The 12,193-nt window shown below is 37.8% G+C and overlaps 1 protein-coding gene across 1 annotated transcript in view; it reads right to left on the reverse strand.

The window, feature by feature from the left end:
* ANKRD22 (ankyrin repeat domain 22) overlaps positions 1-4,567 on the reverse strand; it is a 30,719-nt gene extending 26,152 nt beyond the window's left edge. Inside the window, exon 1 of the mRNA XM_507900.8 lies at positions 4,205-4,567. Within this exon, the coding sequence (XP_507900.2) occupies positions 4,205-4,225 (21 nt within the window). The 5' untranslated portion in view covers positions 4,226-4,567. The remainder of the gene's footprint in view (positions 1-4,204) is intronic.
* Between the last annotated feature and the right edge of the window lie 7,626 nt (positions 4,568-12,193).

Consider the following 12,193-nt stretch of genomic DNA (forward strand, 5'->3'; position numbering starts at 1 on the left):
TGTGATCTCAGCTCACTACAACCTCTGCCTCCCAGGTTCAAGCAATTTTCCTGCCTCAGCCTCCCAAGTAGCTAGGATTACAGGCATGTGCCTCCACACCCAGCTAATTTTTCTGTTTTTAGTAGAGACAGGGTTTCACCCTGTTGGCCAGGCTGGTCTCAAACTCCCAACCTCAGGTGATCCACCTGCCTCAGCTTCCCAAAGTGCTGGAATTACAGGCATGAGCCACTGCGCCTGGCCTCAACACCATACTCTTCTATCAGACATTTTATACCTATACCACTGTCCAATTTATCCAAAAGCTTGACTTTCTGTGTTATAAGTGTACATAAATGCTTCCTTTTTTTTCTTATCACTGTTACCCATAAGTATCTGCAGACCTTTTTGATATTTTCAACAGTATATTTACATCACAGAGTAGAGAAAAAGCAAAACAAAAACAAAACAAAAAAAACCCCAAAAACAAAAAAAGACACACACAGAGAAATACACATAAATCTTGGCCCCATGGAGGCAGAGCGGCGAATCTGCTATAGGCTCATTCATCCTGCACAGGTGCCATTTTTTACCCTCTGTGGACTTGCTTTCATGGGAAAATCTGGGTGTTCAAGAAAAAGATATATCACAGCTGAAAGGGGCTGGGAAAGTCTTTTTTCTCTTGTTAATTCTGAGTAAACTGTGCATTGTGCACCTGCATTTTGACTGTGACCCATCGCATGAGGTCAAGTAGGAAATTTTCTACTTGTTTCATGTTTGTGCTCAAAAATTTGGAGTTTTGGAGCACTTCCACTCAAATTTTCAGATTAGGGATGCCCAACATATATGTGTGTACATATATACACCAGGAACTAGAAGATGCCTGAAATATAGTATGTACTCAATAAATATGGTTGATTAAACAAATGGATGGGTGAATGAATAAATAAATAAAGGTATACACATTTTCCATCCTGGTGTCTTTTCATATGTGAAAGTTATCATTTTCTCTCTGAAATTTTGTGACTTAGCACAGCATTTTAATTTGTAAAATTACTTTCAATATACAAGGAAAGAATTAGAAAACCAGTTGGGATGAAAACGCCTGGTGCTCTTCTTGCATATGTTGTTGAATACCAAAATCTTGCTAGGAGTTCATATATAAACAAAGTAGATGGAGAGAGCTGGGAAGATTGTGAGAATGCAATTTTTTCCCCATTGTCTCTGCCTTGCCTTTCTCATATCACAGAATGACACGATGTTAAATGTGAAACCAGATCTCATTCAGCTCTCTTGTTTTGTAATATTAAAACTGTGACTCAGAGAGGTTAAATGACTTCCTCTCAAATCCCTTGAAGTTCCTGGCACAATCAGGACTAAAATATAGGTTTGCTTGACTTTCAGTCCAATGGCCATTCAATTAGTCACATCTCTATTCCTGTATTCCCTGACTTCTCCTCCTCAACTGTACCAGCTTTTCCAATAAAACTTGCTTGACCTAAATTGCTCTCCCTAGGCATTGTATATTTCAAGACAATCTTTCTGTTTTTTGAACTATATTTCCTTTTTCTGTAGTAACATCAGCTTCTCTGAAAAACATATCCATTGCCAAAGGATTAATTTTAAGTTTGTGTGTATGTGCATGTGTGTGTGTGTGTGTGTGTGTGTGTGTGTGTGTGCATCCTTTTACTTACAGCCTTATAATGAGAACTTCCCAGTGTTTAAAGGAATACATCATTTAAGATATGATTTTCAAGAAACGCTTTTTGGGGCCTGTGTCTGCAACTGAAGAGATCAAAAGTCTGTAAAAGATTCTTTAAGTCTCCTAAGTATTAGTTCCTGAACTCTTTTAAGTTCTCAGCATTTTTCTTCTTTCCAATTTTTGTGCTACTTCACAATGCAACAGTTCTCTGTTGCAAGGTAGCAGTAGAATGTACCTCATTGGACCTGGATTTAGTTTACTCATTCTTTCCACTAAGGGAACAGGGCACCATCCTAGTTAGAACAGTGGCAGAATGCCAGAGTGGTTAAGACCAATTCTCTTATGGAGCATGACATATCTGTTGAAATAACAAGTAGTAGAAGAATTTAGTAGTTCAGCAGTGATTTAAGAAGAATCTCTTTGAATGAGTAAACACAGGACTCATCCTAGCCACTAATCTCCAGCCAATAAGCACTTTTCAACTGTGTAACTATGAGCCAGTGACTACCTTTTCCTCAGTTTCTTCATTTGTAAAATAAGGATACTAAAAGTGACTCTTACAAGATTGCTGTATTAAATGAGTTAATACATATATAAAGTGCTTAAAATAGGGCCTGATCTATAAGAAGCCCTAAATAAATGTTTGTTGCTATTGTAAATATTATGAACAAATACCTTTGATAAGGGTTTAAATGAATCAGCCTTGTTTAAAAGTCCATCTTACGCAGTTGGAGTTACTTATTCAAAATTAGGGCCTCTCACTGAGCTCTAAGCTTATCCTCTAGTGCAGATTTCAGGACTAGCTCTCTGGGATCCTCCCTCATTCTCTCCTTCTTTCTTAAAAATATATATTGCATAACTATTAGCACTGCAAAGCTCTAAGAAAAAATGATAACCCTATGTCCCCAATCTAGAGGAGCTTCCCGCAATCAAATTGGGGGAAGTTTTTTTTTTTTTTAAATAGATTCTTCCAGGCAACATAGGACCAGGGATCCAGCAGGCTTTTTTCTTGTCCTTAATGAGTAGCTCACAGTCTTTATCCTTAGGAAACACAGAGCAAATGATATATTACAAATGAGTAGGCTATGTTTAAATATTTAAGAGATTACTATTTAATTTTAAAGAGTCTCAAACTCTTTAAAACTATAGATGAAAGGTCCTACTTCCAACTTTCTACATCAGAATACCTGAGGATGAGACTAGGCTTTTTTTTTTCCTTTTTCCAAATCACATATAATTCCCACATGCAATCTGAAAAAGCAACCAAAATGCAGAATCTTAGGTCCCACCCAGGTCTACAGACTAAGAATCTGCATTTAAACAAGACCTTCAGAAGATCTGTATAGACATTAAAAACGGAAAAGCACTGGCCTCTGTCAGTCTTTCTTTCTCAGGATGGTGGTAAACAGATCACCCCATGTCAGAACCACCTGGGATGCTCCTTTTAAAAAGTATGCTTTTGTATCTTACCATAGACTGAGTGAAACAGACTCTCTGGGTTGGAGTCCCTTGAAACTGCATTTCAAACAAACTTCTCTCCCTGACACTTGGGCAGTCTAAAGTTTGAGAGTTACCAGAGTAGCATTTAAAAGCACTGTATGTTTTGTCATTTTCATGTATATGATCCCTTCATGAGGCTAAAATCACTGAGCAAGACATACCTAGAGTTATAAACCAATCAAACACTGCATTTGCACACACAGAGAGATATATACACACATGGCATTAGAAATAACTGCAAATAAACTGTCTTTAATACTAGATCAAAACTATCCAAGAAGGTTCCCCTGAACATCTGCAATGAAATGCAGATTAACCAGTTAATTGTGTCAGAGGAAAGAGAGAGTAAATTATGTATAATGACATCATTACACCTCTTGTACTCTTGTCTAAACATTCCTTGCTTGTACTTTCTTGAAACATCATTAAAAATCCATTTGATTCTAATAAGTTACTTCCAATACAAGTAAAAGTACCTCAGTATTTATCAGATGTGAAAAGAAAATAATCAAATTATCAAAATATATTGTTATTATTCCTCTTCTTCATAGTGATAGTCTTTACTAATATTTACTAAAGGTGAACTTCCCTTCAAATACCAAGCTGAAAGGCATTACTCTGGTCATGTGTTTCCATAAAAGAGGCAGTCAATCTTTTGGATATTTAGAAAATCCAATTGGGTACAATTTTCTCTTTTTCTCTGAGTGTTTGTCATGAGAAAAGCACAACTCAAACTCGATTTTCTCCAAATTATCCCTGCAAACATCCAGATACTATGAAATGTGTATTATATTCATCTCAACTTAGATCTAGCTAATATTTTAGAATTACAAAATACTTTGTCTTAAACTATGAAGAATATCAAAAAGAATAACACATAGGACTTTATTTTTTCTGACTTAATGCCCCCCCCAGGGAGTTGAACATACAAAACAGAAATATATTAACAGGGATAGAAAATTGCATCTGAAAAGCATGAGCAACTTTTAACATCTTTGGAACTCTGCTTTCAGAAAGGTGATGTACCTCGGAGTATAGGATTCCCATGCTGCTCCTTCACAGGCTTACTTCACCTCTACAGCTCCTTGAATCTTCCGGAGGTATTTCTGATGAATATCAAAATCCTTCCTGGCTGAGAGGAAAGTCCCTAGAAGTGCAAGCTGGTGGCAAGCTCCAGGAGTGCTTTTCTAGCAAACACCCGTGAGTGCTTTTCCAGCAGCTCAGGCAGCAGCACACCTTCCAGTGAGCCCAGCCCAGTGAAACAAAGGCACTGGTGTCATATGTAATGACCCAAGCCTGTATCATCTAATGTTACAACCCTGAGGAGCCGGTTTCTGAGTCATATTTGCTCTGCCAGTGGTAACATGCAGGAAAGAAGGAAGCAAAGTTAAGGGAGGAAGAAAAGTTCTTATATTGGCAGGAAGGACTCACGGTTCAAACCAAGATACTGTATTTCAGACATTTCGTAATCAAAATCTGGTTTTCAGTGGCTACTGAGAAAGGCTAGAGACCAACAGACTTACTTGTGAGAGCCACACGTGTCTGGCAAAGAACTTGAAAAATAATCTTCAAAATTCTCAGCCTAACAAGTAACAATTTTCCAGCTATTTATGCAGTTTTGTAAACTAATAAATTTACTAACATAATAAATCTTAAGTTGTTTTAAATATTCCAATACTATTCACACATTTAGCCAAATTACTTTATAATATTCAATTTAAAAATCATAAGTCTAAAATCAAATACTCTGTTATGCATTTTAAATTGCATCATCAATTTATTTATCAAACATGCTAGTATGCCCAATCTCTTAAATATTGTTAACATTTTATATGCTATATATGATATCAATTATTCACACATTTTCCTTGAACTGAACACAATCACATCAAACTTTCCCAGAATTGAAACACTCAACCGTCCACACACCCATTATAACCATGGGACCAGCCCAAATGGGCCGTACTTTGTTGATAACAAATGTCAAGTTACTTTGTAGATATAACAGAGCCAAAAAGTGTAAGTCATTTAGCCCAGGCATGCACAATAAAAATGTTTTTGCCTCTAACAGAACCTAGAACAAATGATCCCTCCCCTGGGAACCAAGAAGACAAGGACATGACGGGAACCTAAATGCAGGAACTCTTTCAGAAGCTAGGGGCTCATTGGCCCAAAAGATCCAGGGCTGAAATCTGCCTCAACATACCTTACCTTTAGTGGTCAAATTTGAAGCCCTTCAATCAGTCCCTGCCAAACCAACGTTCCTAAATCCTTTCCCTCACCCTCTAAGCCATACATTTTCTCAGATTCCAAACTGGGGAGGCAGATTTGAGCCCACCTCCTGTCTCCTTGCTGACCTGTCTTGCAATAAAGTTTTTCTTTCCTCAAAACCCATGTCCAGATATTGGCTTCTGTGAGCAGGGGGCAGCAAGCCTATTTGCTCAGTAATATCATGGAAGAAATAGTTCAACCATCTCAAACAAATTGATGTGGTTTTCCCAATCAGTTGAGGCTCCTTAGTGGCCAGAAACTAGTGACCAGGATACTAGGCCTGTGCTTATAAATATTCAGGGAAATTCTTCTTACTCCACTGGTGGATATACTGAGCTATTTTTTATAATTATTTCAAAGATTTTATGTTTCACTATGCAGTTGACATCAAGGCCAGCCTCTCTGGAGTTTAAGAATTAGCTAATTCTTCCGTTGGAGGAGAGGGAAGTCTGCAATACCCACTAAAATTGCAGCTGACTTCCTCTTTGGCTTGGTTTGATTTTGTATTTCTGTAGTCTCTTAAGACATTTAAGTGTCTTCCCATTGACTTAGAAAAACATTAATGGTATATCCATTGGGTACTTCACTCTGTTATGCAACATTTTGTAACTTCTGGTAGCCTCTTTTGTAACCTCTTTCAACTAATTTGTGTGGACAGAACTCTTCACTGTCATTGCTTCTCTGCTAAGGTTGCTGCTAGCTTTCTTCTTCAAGCTCTTTCCTCCCTGACTGAGCTCTAAATGTTTCTTTAACTTTCAATCAGGATCAAAACTCATTTTATTAGATTCTGCATCTCTTGACAACATCTGGTTCTAAAGGAACAGTACTCATTATAATTGCAAATGATGTAGGGTTGGCTCAAAAAACAAACCAATGAAAAAAGCAGTTGACTCGTTGCCATTTGTAAAACACTTGGATTTAACTCTAGGCCATTGGTTCTCAACCAGGGGTGATCTCGCCCCCAGATAGACTGCAGATTTAGCAACGAAAAAGATAAGATGTTCAGTTAAATTTGAATTTCAGATAAATTTCTGAAATGTTATATGGGACATACATACACTAAAAAATTATGTTGCTTAATGGAGAACGTCGTTTTATTGGAAACTAAAGACATTTGGCAATGTCTGGAGACATTTTTGATGGTCACAACTAGGAGTGGGAGCAAGGTACTCTAATGTGGGGAGCAGAGGCCAGGGAAGCTGCTAATCATCCTACAGTGCACAGGACAGCCTCTCAGAGCAAAGAATTACCCAGCTCAGAAGAGTGCTAATGTAGAGAAACTCTAGTCTAAGCCAAAAGGAGAATTAAAGGTGAAGGAAGAGGACTTCGTAAACTATAGTGTCAAATTGGAATATGGAGGCATATTGTCAGAATGAAGTTGGATAAACAGATATATTTTTAAGTGTTTAGGGTTCTTCCTCTGGCAATTTTGAGCCTATAATTACAAAGACAGGTAAAGAAAAGACGTTCCAGAAGACAGCTTTCACAGGTAAGTGTCTTCTGTCAAGAAATAACACTGTCAAGAAGACAAATGTCTTCTGTCAAGAAATAAACCTAGTGTTTAATCTGAATTAAACACTAGGGACTTAAAGTTAGTGGCATCCTTTGATCCTGGCTGTAAATGCAGCCAACCTCCACTGACCAGCAGCCAACTGTCTGTGAGAGATGAGTCTCTTGTAAGGTGTATCCCAAAGACTTCCCCCCAAGAGGGGTTCAGTAGAGCATAACAAAGAAGTATAGTCCACAGAAACTCAGTTTTATGCTGATATCTTAATCCTTCAACATTATCTAACATTGTCCAACATTGACATTAGCAGTGGAAGTTATCTGAGTCACACGGCACCAAAATATGTTACCAGCCAGCAGTGAATCTGTGTGGGTCTGCAGCAAACTCAATTCTTGCCTTCTCAGAAGAAAGAATTCAACTGGGGGCCATAGGATGGAAGAAGAGACCAAGGCAAGTTTTAGAGCAGGAGCGACAGTTTATTAAAAAGCTTTAGAGCAGGAATAAACAAAGTAAAGTACATTTGGAAGAGGACCAAGTGGGCAACTTGAAAGACAAGTGTGCAGTTTAACTTTTGACTCGGGGTTTTTATACGTTGGCATACTTCCAGGGTCCTGCGTTCCTTCTCCCCTGATTCTTCCCTTTGGTGGGCTGTCCACATGTGCAGTGGCCCACCAGGATTTGGGAGGGGAGCATGCACAGTGTGTTTACTGGAGTTGTATGCATGCTCACTTGAAGCACTCTTCTCTTACCAGCTGAATGTCCTTAGAAGGTAATATACCAGTTAAACTCTGCCATTCTGCCTCTTAATGTGCATGCTTGAACCCACTCGCCCAACTCCTGAGATCTTATCAGGAAGCTGCTGATCACCAGTTTCAAGTTTTTTCTATCTATTGGGAGACTGCCTTTCCCTGGCACTGGCTGTGACCAATTGTTATTTTATTATATATATATATATATATATATATATATATATATATATATATTTTTTTTTTTTTTTTTTTTTTTTTTTTTGAGATGGAGTCTTGCTCTGTTGCCCAGGCTGGAGTGCAGTGGTACAATCACAGCTCATTACAACCTCCACCTCCCGGGTTCAAGTGATTCTCCTGCCTCAGCTTCCAGAGTCGCCGGGATTACAGGCACCTGCCACCTGTATTTTTGTATTTTTAGTAGAGACGGGGTTTCACCATGTTGGCCAGGCTGGTCTCAAACTCCTGACCTGAGGTGATCTGCCCACCTCGACCTCCTAAAGTGCTGGAATTGCAGGCATGAGCCACCACGCCTGGCCCTCAACTATTATTTTAGAGAGACGGTTAACAACCTCCTTACTATCACCTGATGTTCACCTGACATTCCTGGTGGGTGAGGGGAGCCCTCTCCTACTCTGCTCATGTCTGACTAGCTACTTACTGTAAAACTGGTTCCCATTGGAGAGATTTGAGTAGAGGATTGTTGTGATCAGAATTTTATTTATATAATAAAGCTCACTCTGGCTGTTGTACAGAGAGTGGATCTGAAGCAGGAAAAAAGAAACAGCAACTAGTTAGGAGGTTATTGCATTAGGTCAGCTGCATGATAATAGTTACCTGGGGCAGAAGAGCAGCAGTGTGGATAGAGAGAATAGGATAAACTCTAGAGTTTAGGAGGTAGAAATAACAGACTTTGCCAACTATGAGTTATTAAGCTATCTCCTAGCATTGAACACACTTTTCTATGTTTGGTTCTTCAATGCCTACCCTGGCATTCTGCAAGCTAGCTTTTTTTTTTTCCTACTGGTATGTGGAAACAAAAGTAACTTCATCTTGGATGCTAATCCACCATGTTGACTTCTCATTAACCCCAGTCCCATAAATGCCTTCGGATTCCTACTTTATTTACTGTCCTTAGTGTAAGAACACATACGTACTGTAAATCCTGCCTTTAGACCAAAGCAAACTTGAAGTTATCACACAAATGATAGGTTATGATGCACATAGCACTCTTGCCTGTTCTGGGGGGTTGTCTTTAATTGTCTCTATAGAGCATGTATCCCCTTTCCTTATGATATATAAGCCCTGGGTCTGGGGTGTACTGGTGTGGAGATCTATTTGTCTTGCTACTGCAGGCCATGCTTCCGTCTGTAAGTTCCCCCAATAAATTACCCTTTATCAAAAAACTGATTTTGTCTGCCTTATTATTTGGTTTCTTGGCTCCTTCCTTGTTTGGAGATTGCTTTGCATATATGACCCTTTCATGAAACCTGGTCTATTTTCTAAGGAGCACTCCATGTGAGATTACAACGCTAAAGAGGGAGAAAGAGATCTACTCATTTCTATATGCTTGCAATCCTATCGGCCTTATCCCACCAATAGCTCTTCATCCAAGAAAAAGCAATTGATCGAGCTTATTTTCCACATTCCCAGAACCAGCCTATTTATACCTTTCAGAGGTGCCTAGCACAAATTGTTTCTCTCCCCGAACCCAAATTCATGCAATTCCTTCCTTGCGATTCTGAGGTATGAGCAGCTACCAAGAAATGGCCCCTCCTCAAGGCCTGGGGCCCAGAATTTCAAGGCCCTTTTCTCTCCTAAGTTCTAATAACCCCAACCTCACTCTGTTCCCTCAGTCCAAGGGGTGGTAGCTGCTCCTGCAATTCTATCTCTGTGTTACCTTAATGTTCTCTTTTTACTTTCTAGTCTTCCAATACCTACTTAACCAATTCCAGACATTCAATTCTTTGTGTTTAAATAACTAGGTTGTTTTCTTTACTTAAGTTTGACTGACATAGTACTATGGAGATGTTTAGAAGCTAGAAATAACAGAATTATCCATCTAATATAAGATACATGGGAAATGGCAGAACAAGGATAATATGCATGTATCTGGCTTTGGAAATTTGGTAGATTTTTATCTTTCACAGAAAACTCTGGAAGAGCAAGATTAGGGAAAGGCTGGGAAGAGATGATTAGCTCAGGTATGCACAAATTTTATTTAAGGAACATATTTCTAGCACACTAAGTGGAGATGCCAATAGAAAACTTGCTATATGATTCTGGAGTTTTAGAGTAAGGGTTACACTAGAGATTAAGCTTTTTGAGGGTCATTAGCATTAGATTAATAATCCTCAATGTAAGAAATAGAAGAGTTGGGAAACTTTATTAAAGTTATTTTTTCCCTCTAAAACTTTGTAAAGTCGTTGGTTGTACAGAGTTATTTCTTCTTTAACTCACTCAAGGACATTTTTATTGTATGCCTTTTAATGTTGACAGTTACTATTTAATTAAATAAGTACATTTGCTAATCAGGATGTTTATGTTTCTGAGTTTTAAGCATTGGAACCCTGCTATCTTTTTCTATTTTTCTCTTACTTGTGGGGGCTTTTTGATTTTGAATGTTAACTTTAAGTTAAGTACAGGAGTCAGAGGCCAAATTGCAATAGTAATTATTGCTTTACACTAACATAGGGTCTTTATTCCTTTTAAAAGGTAAACTGAGGCACGATAAAACTCTAAAGAGTTGATTTGAACAAACAACAATTCATGTATTAGGCAGCACCAAACCAGAAGTGGTTTGGGATCTCTTTGGAGGAAATGCAAGGGGAACAAAGATGAACATGGAATTAAAGCAAAGAAAATATTTGATTGATTATAGTAATGCAGTTGCCTTATTTGGTTTATTCTGCTGAAAAGTCCCTAGCCATATGCTAATTAGCTGGTGACTTCTGATTAGCTAACTTTAAGTTTCCTTTTTCTTTAATATAGAGATTTAAAAGAAAAAGCCCAAATAAGTTTTGCTTATGTTTGCAAATCAAGCAAGGTTAAGGTCACTGATGAGGCCTGACTGACTTTGTGTGCTCAGGGATTCTTCAGGCCTGGTCTCTAATTTAATTCACTTTAACTCTCCCAAGACTCAAAAAATCTTGTAAAATTTGGAATCAATTTTGAATTTTCTAGTAACTAAGAAACTTGTTCTAATGGAGGAGGAAATTGTATCAGCCAGTCCTTAAAATACAAATATTGGCATTATAAGTTTAAATTAAAAATAAGCCACTTAATTGTTTACCACTTATGCAACACTTAATTTCTTGCTGTGTTCTATTTCTTTGTCATCCTCTACCATGTACTTGCAGCATTAGTTATTATCATTTGCTTTAATGAAAACACACAGAGTACATGTCATGATCAAGGTCCCATAGTCATTGAAATGTTGTGATTTGTGTTTCTTAATTTATAAGATAACTTAATATATCTAAGACAAGGGAGTTTACATTTCTTGGTAAAAATAGAATAAGAAATAACTCTATTACTGTTAAATCCTTACTGAGAAATCCTGTTGTGCTCGATGACTGTTTCCAGAAATAGTCACCTGCTTCTGCAAACTGTCCATTACTCCTCCAATGACTCAGGAATTGTGTAGTAAAACCAGTTTCACAGTATGAGACAAGCTATACTTTTTATGGTATAAGTCTACTACTCTGACCTAAGATGAAGGGTGCTGCCTACTTTAAACTTTGCACTACATTTTTTTTCTTATTTCACGTGCCTTTTCAGGTTGAAAAAGAGATGTTGTATCTCAACTCCCTGGCAGGTCCTTAATGTTCATGCATCACATTCCACTCTGAGTCTATAAAATGTAGTCTCACATTTTCACAAGGTTTTGTCTGTTTATTTGTTTTGTCCTTTTTTATATATAATAAAGGGTTATTTGGACTGTGTTGGAGGGAGAAGGTTTGCTTCTCTTTTTAAATTAAGTTGTTAAGGTCATGGCAGTCTGCCTTTAGGTTGGCCAGATGCCTATCCTTCCTCTCTATAATCCGACCTACTTCCCCACTACTTCTTGGTAATACTCAGACCTTTTACAACCAACCTTTTATCATGAAATAAGGCAGCTATCCAAAGAAATACTATCACGTACCTCATCATCAAATCAAAACATTCTTTGTTTTCCTCTATCACTCACAAATCCACCAAAACAAGTGAACAGAACCCATTCACCAACCTGAAAGAAAACATTCTATTCTGTCGACTTTAAAATTGCTTTGAAAGGACTAAGAATTAAGCATCTAAAAGACTTAAAAACTATAAGACTAAAACTTCATTCATGGCCAACCATTTTATAAGGCACTTATCATACTACTATAGAGAAGATTTTTTCCATGTTCTTAGCCTCTTTTCTCCTCTACTTTACATTTCTTACCCCCACAATTATGTTTTGAGCCAGGTGTATGATGCAGTATTTAAAAAGACTAATAAAACTGTGAC

Source organism: Pan troglodytes, chromosome 8 (assembly GCF_028858775.2).
Source record: "Pan troglodytes isolate AG18354 chromosome 8, NHGRI_mPanTro3-v2.0_pri, whole genome shotgun sequence".
Classification (NCBI taxonomy): Eukaryota; Metazoa; Chordata; class Mammalia; order Primates; family Hominidae; genus Pan; species Pan troglodytes.